The 20,265-nt window shown below is 39.5% G+C and overlaps 1 protein-coding gene across 1 annotated transcript in view; it reads left to right on the top strand.

The window, feature by feature from the left end:
• The first annotated feature begins 1,423 nt into the window (after nucleotides 1-1,423).
• Nucleotides 1,424-20,265, top strand: part of LOC128664657 (fibulin-7-like) — a 41,013-nt gene continuing 22,171 nt past the window's right edge. The window contains exons 1-4 of the mRNA XM_053719468.1: nucleotides 1,424-1,441; nucleotides 12,378-12,528; nucleotides 12,607-12,777; nucleotides 13,116-13,238. Of these exons, the coding sequence (XP_053575443.1) occupies nucleotides 1,424-1,441; nucleotides 12,378-12,528; nucleotides 12,607-12,777; nucleotides 13,116-13,238 (463 nt within the window). The remainder of the gene's footprint in view (nucleotides 1,442-12,377; nucleotides 12,529-12,606; nucleotides 12,778-13,115; nucleotides 13,239-20,265) is intronic.

Below are 20,265 nucleotides of genomic sequence, written 5' to 3'. Positions count from 1 at the left end.
AACAGATAAATAAATGTGCTACCACATCACTAATATGATCCTATTTGTTGCATAGAAGATATGTACATGAAGTCCACTATCGGAGTAGTTTTCGTTCAGTTTTTCTGCAAATTTACTGCAGAAAACTATAAGCAGGACATGAAGTTGATTAATGATGTGGGGAGGGCAGGGTTTTAAATATAGCTGGGGGCTTGATACAAAGATAGACGGATTCCAATAGAGACTGATAAGCAGTGGCGGCTCATGTATAAATTTTATATTTATATAAATCCCTACCCGCGGCTGTGGCCGCCCGCCGCGCGTGAGGCTCTGAAATGTATGTTCAGCCTGAGTGCCATTAACGTCAGTAAGGCAATGTTCAACATTTACACAATGAAGCTGACCATATCATCAGCAATGTGATAGGGATGTGTTCCCCTGTAATACAATGGTAACAGCCACTTATTATACCTGTTTTCTACATAAGTGCATATATAGAACCATTTTTAACTTAAGAACTTTGCAAGATAAAAAACAGCAAACAAAAAATAGACAGGCACCTGCGAACATATCTTATATACAGTGCAACAAAATTTTCGTACTATAGAAGGTTGACACTTCATTCAACAGTCCCCTCATCCTATTTCAAAACTTATGCTAGCCTGAGTCTGTACTGCCAAGGAGCGAGGGGAGTGCCGCAAAACTTTGCAATTGAGAAAGTGTCTCACAGACATATATTCAACTGGTCCGGTGGCTATCTGTCTCTCATCAGGGGATTTCATTCCCCTGCCGGCCGCCTGAAATGCAGAGTTCGCCCGAAGCAACGGGTCTGTATCCCCAACGGCCTGCAGCAATAGCGTGCAAATGTTAACTTCCATTTTATTCAGCAGGGCCATGTGGTGTAGTTGTGAATCTGCTAGAGTTGTCGGGTTAGTGAGCAGAGAAGCCGGGCAATCAGGTAGACGGCATTGTATTTCAGCCTGATAGTTGCGCAACGCGCCCTTAATGTTGAACAGCAGCTCCCGGTCTTTGAGATTAGCTGAGGGAGTATATATGTAGGTGAGAACCTTGCTTGATGTGGGTTGCGTGTTTTGATAGCTCTTACCAAACATGTCGCAGGTGCCTTCCTTGTTATATGCGGAGTGTGGGGTTTTGACACTTGCTGCAGCTCCTGGGCTGAAGCGCTGTTTCATATCCTGCTCCGCTGATGTAGTTACAGGCTTTTCCATCTGATGCTCTTTGTCCTCCTCTGCCGCTTGCAGTCTGGTTATCAGGTAGTCGTAAGGTGCAGACTCTATGAGCCTGTTTATAAGGGATGCAAGTTTTGCCGGGATGAGTGTTAGGCAGTTCTCTCCCGCCATGATTTATTTCTACTCCCTTCCTAAAGAACCACCAAAGTAGATTGTTTCCAGATAACTTATTAGCCCTCAGTCCAGTTAGTGGTATGGATCGTAGAGACTCAGTAAGTCAGGTTGCTCTGACAGCACTGATCACCCGGCTCTACCCGGGGGGGGGGGGGTGATTGCCTAGTGGTAATAGGTCGCCGCCTTAGGCCTTTAAGCTCCGATCTGGCCCCCAGTGTCATGAAAACAGCCAGAGAAGAAAGATATAGAGCCATAGTATGTTCTTACTCCTGCTGTTTGAAGGTAATAACCGGCGGATTATTAAAGATTCCCCAGAAACTCCTAACTTTTATGTCTTATGTTGGTATATTTGTAAAGTGCTTTGAGTCTCACAGGGAGAAAAGCGCTATATAAATCTCAAATTATTATTATTATATATTATTATTATGTATATGAAAAAAAAATACTTGTATATATCAGTGGGAATATAAAGACTTTCAACAATAACAATACCCTTTAAAGTATAAAGTTAGGAACAATAGGAATTTTGATCATATTACATTATATGAGAGCCTCGAATGTGCTTGAAACCACATATGTTTCACTTAAACATGCATTTCTAAGTGTAATATTGGATAAATTATTTGTTAAGATATAAAACAGCATGGTTTCCCATAATAAGAAAGGCCTTATATGGGCCAATTATGGTGTGAGGTGAAAAATGACAACATTTTAATTATATCAAACAGGAACTGTGAATGTAACTAAGAGCATATTTGATCAACCTTGGTATGGGTATTTAATTAGAGAATATAAGAATATAAAATTAAGTGCAGTATTTACGAGAGAAACCGCAAGTAAGTCTCTGAGCATAATCAAAAATGCCAGAGCACTATATGGGGAGGGGGAAAACGTGCCCAGCACATTAAAGATATGAGGTTAATATTTATTGAACCTTTTGATAATAGGGTCACTTACAGACTTATTCTAGTACATGGGAAGGATGGGGAAGGGATATATAGCATATTTAGTGTAAAAAAGTGGCTTATATACCCTAATATAGGGCAATACAAGACACAGTTCCTAAATAGAGGCTCTTACATTGACCTAATATCACAGATTTTTCCCCTCCTCCACATATGTGTTAAACAACCTAAAATCAGCAACATTGAGGTACTTTATACAAGTCATTGTTACAGAGTTGTGTTTTTAACTATTTTTCTGGCATGCTAGATACAACTTCTATTTCTGCTGCCTTTTTAACTACAACTAGTAAAAGTTAAATTTTAAGTGGAAAAATATAAACTTTATGTGTAGAAAGAGCATACTTTTCCCTATTCTCTTAATAGGTTTTTTCCTTGATTTAAATGTTGTAATATGCTCTAAGCACACTCCCAGCCAGTTACCTCTTTCTACAATATAGACAACAAGGTCAGCTGGGAGAAAATAGAATTTTTGCCTTTTCCAGCAAAATCTGGGATCACTTCCCTTTGTTTTGTTATTTCAAATAAACCAGCCTAATACGGGTTTACCACTATAGGAGATATAGGGATCCAACTGCATAAAGTAAGAGTATTGGTTGTGAAACTTTCTTTGCAACGAGGTATAATTAAACCTATGTTGGCTCCAGGCAAAAATGTGATTGCATTAGAGCTATGTTATAGGGAGATTATTTTCCTCCTATTTGTGTGCTAAAACTTCGCCACTTGGGCACGGGCCCTGTACCCAGAGACAGGTCAACCATATTAGTAAATAGATAAGTCCCATTAGTGGATTGCTGCATATGATTAGTTTAGTACCTTGTAAATGACAGCTAGCATAGATTACTCAATCTTGGTAAATTAAATTATAGAGCTTATGAAGGAGATAGAAACCTATTATATATATATATATATATATATATATATATTCAGTAGCGTTAAAAAACAGTTAACAATCTCATATGCCCACAAGTAATCCAAATTAACCCTCAGTTTGATAAAAAAAAACTTTGAATAAGGTCCCTCTTGGATCTAACGAAATAATAGATCTTCAGTTATATTGACTATGACTTATAGCTGAACAAAAAGCAACAATTGCTGGAGGGACATACAAACATTAAAATCTATAACATCATAGTGGGGTTATTAGCTAATAGTTAAATTTAGGGAAAAGGCCATTAGTGAAAATGCTGTCTACATAAACAAAAACAAACAAACAAACAAACAAGTGATATCTGCATATTTCAAGTGTTAGAATAAACACTCAATAAGCCTGGGAGACAAGTGCTGGTATTAGGTCATTATCGTGTATCCCTATATGGCCAGTCATGCCAACCTCTGCAACCTGTTGATGGTGTACTAGTGTCTTAATGAGACAGTGGCAGTAATATGTTTGTTATACTGTTTAGTGAACTAACGTCTCTAAGACTTTACCCGATTCCGGACTTAAATATTGTGGCAATCTGAGCTTCTTCATTTATGAGCAGCATGATACACAGTTGCTTAGGATCGTTGCGAGTGACAGGAAGGAAAGTAGCTGCGTCGCTATGTCTGCAGGTTTTTCGCACTCTCTGAGGAGATATTCCAGGGGTCTTGTAAGCCTATAGTGTTTCTGGATGATTTTAGCAGGCTTCTTCTTCTGTGTAGCATGCAGCCCACTTGTCTCCGGGGAAGACTTATCTCACTTCTTTGATGGTTGCACCGGGTCGATATCAGCGTTCTGTCGCCATTTTATCCTTAGGTACACTGCAGCTCTTCGCCGTAGGTGGTTTGAGCCAATCGGCACCTTTAGATGGCTTCCTCCAAACCAGTTTCATAATATTTTTTTTCCTTTTGCAGCTGCTTTAGGTCTCCACTCACCTCATGAGAGCAGGTGCACCTTCTTTATGGCTGCCGGAGGTTGGTCTGCCTGAGAGGGTAATGTAATGCTATCTTGTGTAGACACACAAATTTTTATTTTTATTTATTATTTTTTTTAAATGGGGGTATTAGAATAGGAATATTTTTTATTATTTTGGATATTTATTTATTTTTTGTAAGGGTAGGTTTTATTATTTTATGTAATGTTAGTTTTTTTTGTAATGTAGTTTTTTTGTTGTTGTAAATTTTTAATGTTTTTTAGGTAGTTAAGTGTATTTTAATTGGGGTTAAGTTAGGGATGTTATGTTAGGGAGCTTAGTTATTAGTTTAATGCTTTGCATTGTGGAGGGATGGTGGTTTGAGGATTAATACTTTAATTAGATACTTTGCATTGTGGGGGATGACGGTTTAGGGGTTAATAGGTTAATAAGATACTTTGCGTTGTGGGGGTAGGCGGTTTAGGTGTTAATAGTTTAATTAGGTGTTTGCGATGTGGGGGGTGGCGGTTTAGGGGTTAATAGGTTTATTAGGTAGTTTGTGTTGTGGGGTGGTGGTGGCGTATTAGGGGTTAATAGGTTTATTAGGTAGATTGCATTGTGGGGGATGGCGGTTTAGAGGTTAATACATTTTATTAGTGATTGGGATGTGGGGGATGGCGGTTTAGGGGTTGATATTGCGCATGCATTAGGTGTTTGTTAAGGCTTCCAGGGAGTAACGGTGCTTTTTTACTGTGCGCAAGGGTTGCTGTGCCTGTCTATGTGTGGCGAGCTGAAAATGGAGTGAAATATCTCCATTCTGCGCACTTAAGTCCTTGGGCTGCATATGTGATAACGACTGGTAACGCCAGTTCTATGTTAGTCTATGTGCGTAACTTGTCTGCTGCGCCGGTTATGTGATTGCTTGATTAGTATAAAAATTTTTGACAATCATTTTTGCACACGTTGCCAAGTATGTGATCGCGTAGGTGAAACTATGTCAGTATTCTCCTGTAATGAACAGACAGAAGGTGCATTGATACCCAAAGAAACAGCATTAGGTTGGTCTGATTGCATTAACAATTCTAGAGATGAGCCGCATAAATGAGCTGGAGATGGCACTTCAGCTTTTTTACAATACCATTCCCTAGAAATCATGTCAGAGACAGCATCAGGAATAGGGAAAACCTCAGGGAGATTAACAACAGTCTTAAAAGCTGATTTTGAACAGCAGGCAGAGCCTCGGAAACTGCAACCTTGATAAAAGAAATTCTCAGTAGGTGAAACTATGTCAGTATTCTCCTGTAAGGAACAGACAGAAGGTGTGTTGATACCCAAAGAAACAGCATTAGGTTGGCCTGATTGCATTAACAATTCTAAAGATGAGTCACATAATAACATATGGCAAAGCAATGCAATAAACACTATAACCCCATTAAAAAGCTCTTGGGGAATGGAAATCACTTACACCCTCCTAAGTACCTTTTTAAATAAACTCACAGGTACAATGCACACTAAGCCTAGCTGCAAAACAAAGTAGGAGACATTAACATAACAACTGAAGGCAGATAACTCATCAAAAAGAAATAATGCACTAAAAAAAATATCTAACTGCTAAAAGGACGTGCACTAACCTGAAAAGCAGATAATCCATCGTGCGCAACTGCGACACATGAAAACCTAAAGACCAGCGTGCAAAATTCAAAATGTGTGCAAAACAGCAGGAGAATATGGTAAGGAGTCTGTCCCAGGGCCATATATATTAGTAAATATATATACAAATTTAACAAGTGCCCATAACATAAATACAGGGAGTGCAGAATTATTAGGCAAGTTGTATTTTTGAGGATTAATTTTATTATTGAACAACAACCATGTTCTCAATGAACCCAAAAAACTCATTAATATCAAAGCTGAATAGTTTTGGAAGTAGTTTTTAGTTTGTTTTTAGTTATAGCTATTTTAGGGGGATATCTGTGTGTGCAGGTGACTATTACTGTGCATAATTATTAGGCAACTTAACAAAAAACAAATATATACCCATTTCAATTATTTATTTTTACCAGTGAAACCAATATAACATCTCAACATTCACAAATATACATTTCTGACATTCAAAAACAAAACAAAAACAAATCAGTGACCAATATAGCCACCTTTCTTTGCAAGGACACTCAAAAGCCTGCCATCCATGGTTTCTGTCAGTGTTTTGATCTGTTCACCATCAACATTGCGTGCAGCAGCAACCACAGCCTCCCAGACACTGTTCAGAGAGGTGTACTGTTTTCCCTCCTTGTAAATCTCACATTTGATGATGGACCACAGGTTCTCAATGGAGTTCAGATCAGGTGAACAAGGAGGCCATGTCATTAGATTTTCTTCTTTTATACCCTTTCTTGCCAGCCATGCTGTGGAGTACTTGGACGCGTGTGATGGAGCATTGTCCTGCATGAAAATCATGTTTTTCTTGAAGGATGCAGACTTCTTCCTGTACCACTGCTTGAAGAAGGTGTCTTCCAGAAACTGGCAGTAGGACTGGGAGTTGAGCTTGACTCCATCCTCAACCCGAAAAGGCCCCACAAGCTCATCTTTGATGATACCAGCCCAAACCAGTACTCCACCTCCACCTTGCTGGCGTCTGAGTCGGACTGGAGCTCTCTGCCCTTTACCAATCCAGCCATGGGCCCATCCATCTGGCCCATCAAGACTCACTCTCATTTCATCAGTCCATAAAACCTTAGAAAAATCAGTCTTGAGATATTTCTTGGCCCAGTCTTGACGTTTCAGCTTGTGTGTCTTGTTCAGTGGTGGTCGTCTTTCAGCCTTTCTTACCTTGGCCATGTCTCTGAGTATTGCACACCTTGTGCTTTTGGGCACTCCAGTGATGTTGCAGCTCTGAAATATGGCCAAACTGGTGGCAAGTGGCATCTTGGCAGCTGCACGCTTGACTTTTCTCAGTTCATGGGCAGTTATTTTGCGCCTTGGTTTTTCCACACGCTTCTTGCGACCCTGTTGACTATTTTGAATGAAACGCTTGATTGTTCGATGATCACGCTTCAGAAGCTTTGCAATTTTAAGAGTGCTGCATCCCTCTGCAAGATATCTCACTATTTTTGACTTTTCTGAGCCTGTCAAGTCCTTCTTTTGACCCATTTTGCCAAAGGAAAGGAAGTTGCCTAATAATTATGCACACCTGATATAGGGTGTTGATGTCATTAGACCACACCCCTTCTCATTACAGAGATGCACATAACCTAATATGCTTAATTGGTAGTAGGCTTTCGAGCCTATACAGCTTGGAGTAAGACAACATGCATAAAGAGGATGATGTGGTCAAAATACTCATTTGCCTAATAATTCTGCACTCCCTGTATATAGTATCTAATATGTTAAATAAATTATACTTACCAATAGACACTCGTCCATCAGCAAATAAGCAGCAAAAGGTAAAACAGTTTGTAAACATATCAGCAGAGGTTTAAGGAATAGGAGTATATTGTAGATCATTAAAGGGAGGCAAAAGTCAAGTCCCTGTAACCAATTAAGGAAGGTTTCTGAAAAATTTCACGAGGTAAAAAACATAATTTATGTAAGAACTTACCTGATAAATTCATTTCTTTCATATTAGCAAGAGTCCATGAGCTAGTGACGTATGGGATATACATTCCTACCAGGAGGGGCAAAGTTTCCCAAACCTCAAAATGCCTATAAATACACCCCTCACCACACCCACAAATCAGTTTAACGTATAGCCAAGAAGTGGGGTGATAAGAAAAAAGTGCGAAAGCATAAAAAATAAGGAATTGGAATAATTGTGCTTTATACAAAAAAAATCATAACCACCACAAAAAAGGGTGGGCCTCATGGACTCTTGCTAATATGAAAGAAATGAATTTATCAGGTAAGTTCTTACATAAATTATGTTTTCTTTCATGTAATTAGCAAGAGTCCATGAGCTAGTGACGTATGGGATAATGACTACCCAAGATGTGGATCTTCCACGCAAGAGTCACTAGAGAGGGAGGGATAAAATAAAGACAGCCAATTCTGCTGAAAAAAATCCACACCCAAAATAAAGTTTAAATCTTATAATGAAAAAAACTGAAATTATAAGCAGAAGAATCAAACTGAAACAGCTGCCTGAAGTACTTTTCTACCAAAAACTGCTTCAGAAGAAGAAAACACATCAAAATGGTAGAATTTAGTAAAAGTATGCAAAGAAGACCAAGTGGCTGCTTTGCAAATCTGATCAACTGAAGCTTCATTCCTAAACGCCCAGGAAGTAGAAACTGACCTAGTAGAATGAGCTGTAATCCTTTGAGGCGGAGTTTTACCCGACTCGACATAAGCATGATGAATCAAAGATTTTAACCAAGATGCCAAAGAAATGTCAGAAGCCTTCTGACCTTTCCTAGAACCGGAAAAGATAACAAATAGACTAGAAGTCTTTCGGAAATCCTTAGTAGCTTCAACATAATATTTCAAAGCTCTAACTACATCCAAAGAATGCAACGACTTTTCCTTAGAATTCTTAGGATTAGGACACAATGAAGGAACCACAATTTCTCTACTATTGTTGTTAGAATTCACAACCTTAGGTAAAAATTTAAAAGAAGTTCGCAACACCACCTTATCCTGATGAAAAATCAGAAAAGGAGACTCACAAGAAAGAGCAGATAATTCAGAAACTCTTCTAGCAGAAGAGATGGCCAAAAGAAACAAAACTTTCCAAGAAAGTAATTTAATGTCCAGCGAATGCATAGGTTCAAACGGAGGAGCTTGAAGAGCCCCCAGAACCAAATTCAAACTCCAAGGAGGAGAAATTGACTTAATAACAGGTTTTATACGAGCCAAAGCTTGTACAAAACAATGAATATCAGGAAGACTAGCAATCTTTCTGTGAAAAAGAACAGAAAGAGCAGAGATTTGTCCTTTCAAGGAACTTGCAGACAAACCTTTATCCAAACCATCCTGAAGAAACTGTAAAATTCTAGGAATTCTAAAAGAATGCCAAGAAAAATGATGAGAAAAACACCAAGAAATGTAAATCTTCCAGACTCGATAATATATCTTCCTAGATACAGTTTTACGAGCCTGTAACATAGTATTAATCACAGAGTCAGAGAAACCTCTATGACTGAGAATCAAGCGTTCAATCTCCATACCTTCAAATTTAAGGATTTGAGATCCTGATGGAAAAAAGGACCTTGCGATAGAAGGTCTGGTCTTAACGGAAGAGTCCACGGTTGGCAAGTGGCCATCCGGACAAGATCCGCATACCAAAACCTGTGAGGCCATGCTGGAGCCACCAGCAGAACAAACGAGCACTCCTTTAGAATCTTGGAAATCACTCTTGGAAGAAGAACTAGAGGCGGAAAGATATAGGCAGGATGATACTTCCAAGGAAGTGACAATGCATCCACTGCCTCCGCTTGAGGATCCCTGGATCTGGACAGATACCTGGGAAGCTTCTTGTTTAGATGAGAAGCCATCAGATCTATTTCTGGAAGTCCCCCCACCTCCACAGGAGGCAAAGTTTGTAAAACTGATTTGTGGGTGTGGTGAGGGGTGTATTTATAGGCAGTTTGAGGTTTGGGAAACTTTGCCCCTCCTGGTAGGAATGTATATCCCATACGTCACTAGCTCATGGACATGAAAGAAAAAGAAACACAAACCATACCCCATATACATCCCTCTGACAAGTACTGTACTTTGAGGGAAAGCCGGGCCTCCACAGACTGAAAAAAAACCCTTTCTCTGAAGAATCAAATGCACATCTTCAATGCCAGCGGAGTAAAAGTAAAGACTAAGGTATGTGTGAGGTGGGAAGGGTTTATAGTGCTCTTGGGGTTTGGGAATCTTTGCCTCCTCCTAGTGGTAGAGCAGAGTAATTGTAAATGGTCACCTACTAAACTCTTAATTATTAAAGATCTTTGTGATCTGGATTCTAGGAAACTCTACACCTTTGGTTAACTTCAAAAAATATTTTCTGAAGTCCAACCAAAACACAAGTTCTATTTTCTTCAATTAAAGAATTATATCAGTAAACTGATAATAAACTTTCCTCAAATTTGGCTATAATGATCATCCATTAATGGATGCTATTCCTCCTGAAAAGTGGTCACTATCGTCAATTTACAAAATTCTTAGAACAACAGATTTGAAAAGATTATTAATAGAGTTGGGAAACCATTGGGTAAAATTGATAGATACTCCGGATATGGACAGACTTCTCTTGAAAAGTCTTAATAAAACTCAGACATTATGCACCTCAATGTATTTAAGGGAAACCCAGTTTAGAATACTATATAGTAATTACCTTATGCCATGAAGAGTGGCTAAATGGAAAAAAGAGGTAAAAAATCTATGTCCCAAATGTTCCCACGAAAACCCGGACTTAGGACACCTGTTATGGGATTGTCTGAAGCGGAAACAATTCTGGGTGAAAATCTTCTCTCCCAAATAACAAAAAGAAAAATATATCTAACAAAACAATCTATTCTTCTGGTTAATCATGGGGGGGGGGAAAGTAATTTTATTCGAACAGTAATATTAATTCTTAGGAATTTAATTAATTAATGCCAGAACGCCCTCAATTAGTGAAGTGAAGAAGTTATTAATAAATTCTGTAATAATAGCCACCTATGACTACAGAATAGGGCCGAAGAAGGGTGATTCCTTTAGCAAGATCTGGATAGATTTTATCCATTATCAAGGAGCGGAACTTAAAACTCGCCTACAACAAATTGTCAATACCCGAATGAAGTAGTTTGGGATATTGGAGAGGGGGAGGTTAGGTTAGGGATGTTGTGTTGTTTTTTTTTTTTGGGGGGGGGGGCTTTCACATATTGTTATATACATCGAGTAATTATTAAGAAATAAAAGAATAAAGAGAGAGAGGAGAGGGAGGGGGAGACTGAAGGAGAGAGGAATAAAGTTAGGCATAACAGGATGTCTTATTGGATAGCTTACTGAACTCCTGCTTATCCATTATGATTATATTAGCTTTATTCTTGATTTATATCATTATATGTATCTCAGTTTATTATTAATTGTATTTTTTTGTATGATGTAATAAAGGTTAAAAAAAAGAGAGAAGAGTAATTCCCTGGAGTAATGAATTGTTGACTCTCACGACCTGTATGAAAGAAATACCTATAGTCAGTTAAAGGGACAGGAAACCCTAAAATTTTCTTTCATGATTTGGATAGAACATACAACCAACTTTCCAATTTACTTCTATTATCACATTTGCTTCATTGTCTTGTAATCCTTTGCTGAAGGAGCAGCATTGCACTACTGACAGTAAGCTGAACACATCTAGTTAGCCAATCACAAGAGACAAATGTATTCAGGCACCAATCAGCAGCTAGCTCCCACTAGTGTAGGATATATGCGTATTCTTTTTCAAAAAGGTATACCAAGAGAACGAAGCACATTTGAAAATAGAAGTGAATTTAAACGTGTTTTAAAATGACATGCTCTATCTGAATCATGCAAGTTTAATTTTGACTTTCCTATCCCTTTAAAGTGAAGGTCAATTTTGATGAATAAGTGCCCGGTTTTTAATAATCCTATTAAAAACAAGGGCACTTTAATTAATCAAAATTGACATTTCACTACTTTTCTTCAAAAACTTACCTTTTAATCCTGAAAGCCGCTCCAGCGCTTCCTCTGCCCGTTGCAAGCCCTCTTCGCCGGTCCAAAATGACGAATCCGGCTTCCTCCAATCACGGCGTTGCATCAGACCATGATCCCCCCGGGGGGAAAGCCGTGATTGGAAGAAGCTGGATTCATTATTTCTTACGTAAGAGGCTTCCGACAGCCGGGGCAATCGCTAAAGCGGCTTTCAGGATTAAAAAGGTAAGTTTTTGAAGAAAAGGAGTGAACTGCCAATTTTGATGAATTAAAGTGCTCTTGTTTTTAATAGGTTTATTAAAAACCGCGCACTAATTCATCAAAATTGACCTTCACTTTAAGCTCTGGCAGAAATATTATTTCGTATGGCTTGTTTAATAAGTGCTGTGCTATCCATTCACTTTCCTTACTTTTAAAATAAAAATAAGTAGAAAAGTAAAATGCCTTATGGGAGCAGATAAAGAGATTTGTGGATCAAGTAGAAGAGGCCAGTGAATTAGCAAATGAGTGAGGTTCATTGTGAAGCCCTTTTAGTAGACTTTTTGAAATTTGGCCCAAAGTGACAATCCTACCAGGACACACAATCAACTCTGTACCCCCAGACCTGTTCGGAACAGCGAGAAGCTCTAAGAGCCCTGCGCCAGGTCCAAAAGCTGCTCACTGACCATGAAGCCTCTTATTTGAGGGGGCTGAGAGGCCTGAACAAAAGGCTCACACAACTGAGGGGCCAGATTCTGAAGGGAAATGTCAAAGGTAACCTACATTTATACCTCTAAACCTGTTTCTTTCTGCAAATGATCCTGGTTTTATACTAACCGCTTTGTTTCATAGATACCTGCCCTCGTTTAAAATCACCACATCATGGCCGGATTTTGGGTGGAAAGTTGATGGTGGGACATGAAGTGCATTTTGTCTGTGATTATGGGTACCAGCTTAATGGGTCTGAAACCAGAATATGCATGGACAACCAAACTTGGAGTGGGCAGAATGCCTTCTGCACAGGTACCTAATAAAGTGTGTAGAGACAGAAGGTGACTAACGTGTGGAGGGAATTACAAGATTTTTTCCTTCATTCTTTTACCAGCTTTTAATTTAGCCAAATAAAATAAAAATAAAAAACAACAACAAAAAATGTGTTTAAAGCTTCCTATAAACAGAAGCGTAATGTCCAGTACTTATTTTATGGTATAAAATTAAGAATACGGTAAATAATAGGAACTTCATAAATATAAAACATAAACTCTGCATGTATAGTCATCGTGCAGGTAAACAGTATTTAGAGGATTCTACCGCAGTTATTCCATGAATTGTGACTGTTATTTTATATTTTTTGTTTACAGCACAGCTGGAAAAAATGGCCAATACATCCTTACTACGTCCTGCAAAATGTTCTTCCTTTCATGGTACTCAGCAGTGCACCTGTGAACCAGGATACCTGATCCAGCCCGGAGCTCTCTGCCAGGGTAACCACTATGGGGTTAAAAGGTCTGAAAACCTAGAACAGGGATAAATGCAGGTCTATAGGAAAATGTGCTTTCTAAAGGCGGAGATAAGAGAGGAGCGGCGGTCCATGAGATATGTGATGAGAAGATGAATATGGCATGGGGAGTAGAAATAATGGTGAAAGATAATAAGTATGGTTTAAGAGGCGTATACAAGAGATTAGGAAGGGAGGGATTTAAGATTAGAAAAGATGAGTAGAGATCGAATTGAATTATAAAAGTAGCAGAGGGAAATATAAGACCGTATAGTATACGAAAACGTGAAAATCAGGCCAAGCAAAGGATACATTACAAAGAGAAGAGATGAGGATGTAAGAAAAAGGGGCGAGGAAAAAGTGTCAGATGACACCTGTACTGACGTATAAGGGGGTGTGAAAGAAAAGGGAAAGCAAGATAAAGTGTGATTTTCTAATTAAGTTTTACATTGATTTTGTTTACAAATACTTTTGATTTATTTTCCCCCCAGTAAGCACAGTGAATCTACTTGGTAACAAAATGAAACTGGTAGCTGTATAAGAGAAAAGTATTCACTGGATATTATATGGCCTCATTAACAACTTGGCTCAAATTCTTACCTAGCTAACCTATGTTATTATATTTTAACTGACTACAAGTTTATACAATCATACCAGTTTGCAAAATAACAATATTCATTTTTGGAGGGTAATTCAAAATAATCAGCTATACAATAATATGCTCTAAAAACATAATGCTACAGCAGAACTATTTGCATGCATCAAAACAGGAATATATCCTATATTATAAAAGGCCAGTTATGTTTGTCCGATGCAGTCATGCACAGTAAAGACTGCAGCGCGAGACAAACATACCTGGCCCTAAGGAAGGATTAGACAGCAGAGAGGGTGGAAGCAGGCAGGGACAGGCAGGAGGGGGGCGTGACGGGGACGAGAGTGGGCGGGTCGGGGGCGATGGTGCGATGGGCGCAGTCTTGGCCAGACGGGACTGCTGCACTGCAGAAAATGGAATATATATATATATATGATATGGATTGGCTCATGAGATAAGCCTCAGGATTATAATCCTGATATAAAGACAGGGAATACAGCACTCTTTTTAAAGGAAACACGCTCAATTCAATCATCAATTTCAAAAGCGAGTTTTAATTACGGGACGGCAACCTCCCACACTGGAAATACAAACACAGGCCAGAAAATGAAAATCTCTAATAGAAAAAAGGATTTCAAGTGATAGAAAATAAATAATAAACCTTGCAGTCACAATAATGGGCCTGACCGGTCAGGAGTGCATGCTCCTGAAATGATGTTGTAATTCTAGAATGTTTTACACGGTACAACTTATGCATAAAAAAATTTGCCTGGGTGCAAGTATGCAAAATATATTCCTTACGGTAAAAATGTACTCACAGGTCTTTTTGCAGGGTGAAAAACAAAATCTTGTTTATTGATTAAACGTTTTCAGGGATATCTTCCCCTTCATCAGCATAGCATACAAATGAAACTGTGACCAATATATAAATACACACACAATAAAATCAAAGTTTAACAAGTAATACCTGTGTACAATCAGTGAACACAATCACCACAGCATCGTGCTGGAACGCAAGCCATGCGTTCCAGATAATGTGAAAAACCGGAAGTGCTGTTTAACATAGCAGATCCGGTGTGTGAATGTCAAAATAAACATTAATTGGGGGGGGCGGAGCCAACTGCCTAAAGGATCAGTCGCACATTGCAGGAGCTCCGGCTCTTAACTTAGAAAACTAAGGCAAAACTATGCTTTTAAAAACATTATCACAGTTTATTTGATCTCCCTTTCATGCTACCTACATAAGGGGATGTCTAAAGGAGATTCGACAGACTGCCAGCATATTTCAGCGTTTTATAACCTCTCCACGTGGCTTCCCCGTGCACAAGTTACAGTTAGCCTTTTACCCTGGACTGAGGAGGCTTACTCTTTATACCTAATCTACCCTTGGGTGTAGGTAAACGCTATCTTAATAGAGCTTTTAAAGATTACATTACTGCCCCTTTGAGTGGCATGGCAGCTGTGGCAGACTGGGATATAAAAGCTCTGGGCTTTATAGAGGCCTCCTTCCGGCTTTTGGAGGCGTTTGTGAGCAAGACCCGCGCAGATGAAACTCATAACAACCTGCCTGATATCCAGACTACACTAAGATGCAGCACGTCCGAGGAGGGAGAGTACCCGCTGGATTCAGCAGCGGCCACATCTACTGTTGAGGGAGAAGCAACTCTGCAGAGCGCACCAGCACTCCAACAGAGACTAGCTCAAAGATGGCGGACTCCAGCCAAACAGAAAACATTCTCCTGCCTTGCCTCTTCAGTTCCTCCTTACAGCGACAGCGGTGTCAGACCGGGAGAGGCTCTCGGAGCTAGCTGTATGACTGACATACAGGCGATTCCACCACAGGTCTCAACGGAGGTTTTGGGTGAGCCTAAGCGCATTGGAAGTGCAGTGAGTCACCTCTATCTTTATACCTTGCTAGTCTTGCCTGCTAAGCCTCACAAGATGAACGATATTGTTGGCAGAGAAGAGGGGCTACAGCAACAGTACTCAGAGGTCACGATCCTCAGAGGCATTGGATAAAAACTTACAGCAGCTATATATTTAGGACTCAAGGCATAGACATCCTAATCTTTTGCATGTTAAGGGGCTATGCTTGCACATTGCTGTTATGACTTTCACAGTTGCCTGTCTTATTAACCTGTTTAACCCCTTGTTATTGTTTTGCCCTGAACATACTTATTAGATGTATAGTGGGTTGTGTCACTTTTGGTTTTTGCTATATCATATTTGCTCCCTATCCGACGCTTACTTTGCTCAGCTATTACTGCTCCTAAGATGAATACAAGTTACTGTAGGTTTGCATCTTTCTATTCTCCTCATAAGCAGGTCTCTAGTATTATAGAAATTGGGACTACTCAAATTAATATGCTAAGGTCACACCTTCAAATTGTCGCCTGAATAAGCATCTTACCCTTCAAAGTTTCCTGCTGACTCATTTAACTATGTTTTATTTATGCTAACTGGATTGTTTTATGGGATGATAAAAATGATTTTATACTGTGTTATATCATATCTATAGGCTTCTTATTGTTTGCACTCCTTATGTGATCATTAGAATTCCAATATCTCACTATATAGTTTTCCAAATGTACAAGCTCTCACACCATATATATACCTATTGTGCTTGGGTGCAACATTAGTACGTGACTTCTTGCCGCCAGCGGCCGAGGCGGCAGGATGGTATATTTTCCAAGTAGACAGTTTCACAGCATAGTTCTAGATATAACATCTTAATATCATATCACCTGTAGCACATAAGCAATGTTCCAGCTTTCTTTGGTGTACTAAGATTGCAGTTTAGTTTCTTATATTATATCTCCAATCGATGTATGAGCCTGTTAAGCTCTGATGATCTCCAGATTACTTATCCTAGAGTATATATCTAGGAGTGATTTAATCATATTATAAATTAAAGCCTTTGCTATGCTTTAATCCCAGTTACCTCAGGTAGTACCACCTTCTAGCGCAGGCTGGACCTGCATTTATATCTAGTTGCACAATGTTATATACAGCATCTCGATTAAGCTCCATAAACTAAGTTAGCCCTTTGAATATAGTACTTGAGGCCCTCCGGACCAGGCATACCCTTAGCCCAATATTTATTTAGAATATAAGGCGTTTACCACACTTCAAATAACCACCTCCCCCCCCCCCCCCGCCCCTATCTTATAATGTACCTCCTAGGTAAGGAGGCCTATCTATGCGGTCTTTCTAACCAGTACCGCAACCTACCCCATCTATTTTCTATGTGTAGCTTTTCACTCTACCATAAAATTGACTCTATTTCTCCTACCTAGTCAAGCGAAACTGTCAAGCTTCACTTACAAATTGAGTTACAAGTTTTAAGTTTAGTATTTTCAATTTCATCACACTACTTATATATTACAAAAACTTGTTTTGCTGTGTTATAGAAAAAAAAATAAGGAAGACACATGAAGACCATTCGCTATTTACACATTGTGAAATATATGCCATAACTATTGTTTATATTTGACTTACTTTGAGAATTTTGAATACATTTCATTGGCAAGTTTGTGTATTATAAACATTCCTACAGATCTAGCTTATGTATGATTTTACATTCCTGTATATTCTCATGTTTATACGGCTTCGTGATAATATGCATGTAACCTTATTGCTTTTTCTTTGTCTTCAATAAAAAGAATATTAAAAAAATAAATAAACATTAATTAAACATTAAATGTCTCGAGTAATACATTTATACAATGGATCCACATTAAACTACACATCCATCTAGGGAATCCAAGTCCCACTGTGCTCAAGTGTGTAATAAACAGTTTGTGTGATCGAAAAAAATATAGTGCAAATTAAGTGTATACACTATGTATTTAAACGTGTATTTTATAACCATGTATGGCAAATAGCATAATTAAGCCATTTCATAAAAAGACCCACTCAATAACTCCAAAGGAGCTATATACACGGCGGTCGTGATGGTTGCCATAGCAACACATACACACACATCCCCACGTAGACTACAGCTACGGTGCCCGAGCTAGGTCAAAACCTTAGACAATGTGTCTGTTAGCACCTATTGAGAACGGTGGGCGGTCTGTAAGGTAAATTTTAAACTATAAACAAATAAAAAAAGTAAAAGTTAAATGGAACTTCTACCAAACTTGTAATAATAGCCTAATGGAAAAATCGCTATTATCTAGTTAGGAGCTATCCTAACAGTAGTATGAAATTAACATTCACAGATTTACTTTATTGCCGATTCTCGGCACACAAGCTGCAATGTATTGGTTCCAATCCTCCATAGTGAACCATAATTTAACAACGACACTGAGACACCGGTAAGGTTCAAGATAACACACAGTGATACGCAGGTACATTTCCTTGATGTAGATATATTTATACAGGAACATACTCTGGGCACTACACTATATAGTAAACCTACCGATCGTAACTCTCTATTGAATGCTGCTAGTTGTCACCCTCCGACACTTCTCAAGGGCATCATTAAGTCACAGTTCATTAGGGTAATTCGGAATAACTCTAACAGAGCGACAGGGGTCTCTCAGTTGCAATTGATGAGGGACAAATTTCTTCAAAGAGGCTACAAGGCACGAATGGTGGATAACATACTACAGGAGGTGATGGAGTCTACACAGGTTAGCCTAATAAACAAGAGAACTGCAGTTCGTGAATCCAAAAAACTAATTATGGCCACTACGTTTGCTCCCAACACTACTGAAACAGGAAGGACCTTAAGACAACATTGGCCCATGATACAATCAGACCCAAGACTGGTCTTTTCTCAGGACCTTACTCCGATGATAGCATATAAGAGGGGTACCAACTTGCGGGACATCCTGGTCAAGACTGACCCAAAGAATTGCTATCAAAACAGGGCATATACGAATGTCAAAGGATCCTACAGATGTTTGGGATGCACTACGTGCAATGGACTTATCACTACAAAGACATTCCACCACCCACATACCAATAAAGTTTTTTCCATCAAGCATTCCATCACATGTACTACCACTCACTTGGTGTATTTGCTATTTTGCCCATGTGCCCGGTTCTATGTGGGCAAAACTATAGGTACACTCCGTGAGAGGATGGCCAACCATAGGCGGGCAATTCGATTGGCTCTTATGTCTGGGGAATCCGAACAGCCAGTAGCCAGACACTGTACAAGAATGGGTCACCAAGTATCCTCTATTAGATACATTCTAATTGACCACATCCCCTGCCTGGACAGGGGTGGTGACCGGGATAAGACACTACTCCGATGAGAGGCCGAGTGGATGTACCGTTTGGGTACGGTAATACCGGGTGGCTTAAACTCACCACCGGACTTCAGAATGATCACCTAGATTGGAGATACATACTTGGGGTACGTGAGACATGGGAGTTGACTCTGCCCTGGGGGAGCTGTGGACCAAGCCCCGTCGGGGAGGATCTACTGTCTCCCTTCCGGGCTATATGGTGCATTTGGGTCACTTTCGTGTTCCTTTTGCATTATTAAGCCAACACACCACACCTCAGTGGGTTACCCTATTTTCTCCTGTACCTAATAAGAGAGCCCACCCGGGTTTATACATCCACACCATCTGGCATATGTCTATCTATGTGTACATATATGTGATATTTGGTTAACTTGCAACATGTATTTATTTTCCATCTTGATACTAGCAATGGAAATACATTAATACACAGTAGCGTCTCCCTTTGCAGCTCCAGGCTATTTAGTGTTGTGGGTAAGATGGAAGAATGTGTAAAGTGACTCACCCGGCAGCATACAGGTCGTGCCGTAATCGTGGCCCCACTATGCGGTTGCGGAGTAATCATCCGGTATATCCCAGCTGTACTGAGGATCCCATCTCCGCCGGCCTCCTGTGCACTAACCTCTTCAATGCAAATGCCGGATGAGTATCAGCGTTAGCGTGTTTCTTGCTACCAACCGTGGCACACGCTGTCCTCCTGATGCGGTCTTCCCTGCTTTGCGTAATGACGTCACATCAACAACACCAATCCAACCACTGCTGCTCCGGTGTACGCCAAGGCTCAAGCTGGGAAAGGTATATAGACGTAATTTGTGGAAAAACCAGCGAGACCTCCAGGCGTTAAATCAAAAATTGACTTTATTGGAGAAAACAATAAAACAGCATAAAAGCTTAATGCCCTTGCATAAGGGGTGTACTGAACGGGTCCTACGCGTTTCGGCAGCCCTCTGCCTTATTCATGGACTGATAAGTTCACATAGAAATGCTACTTAAATACACCTGAGCCCCCAGGTATAGGAAACCCCGTATATGCTAATTTTAAAGGGACAGGACATTGCCTTACAGTCTTGGTGTTAAGTGATTAGGAATTGTAACAAATGACCTTGTTTAATTAATAACTATTGAATCATGTTTCTAATCAATGCATTTTGAATATAATATATATA

The sequence above is a fragment of the Bombina bombina genome, chromosome 1, assembly GCF_027579735.1.
Source record: "Bombina bombina isolate aBomBom1 chromosome 1, aBomBom1.pri, whole genome shotgun sequence".
Taxonomy (NCBI): Eukaryota; Metazoa; Chordata; class Amphibia; order Anura; family Bombinatoridae; genus Bombina; species Bombina bombina.
Note: the sequence above shows the minus strand (reverse complement) of the source record. Positions and strands in the feature narration are given on the sequence as shown.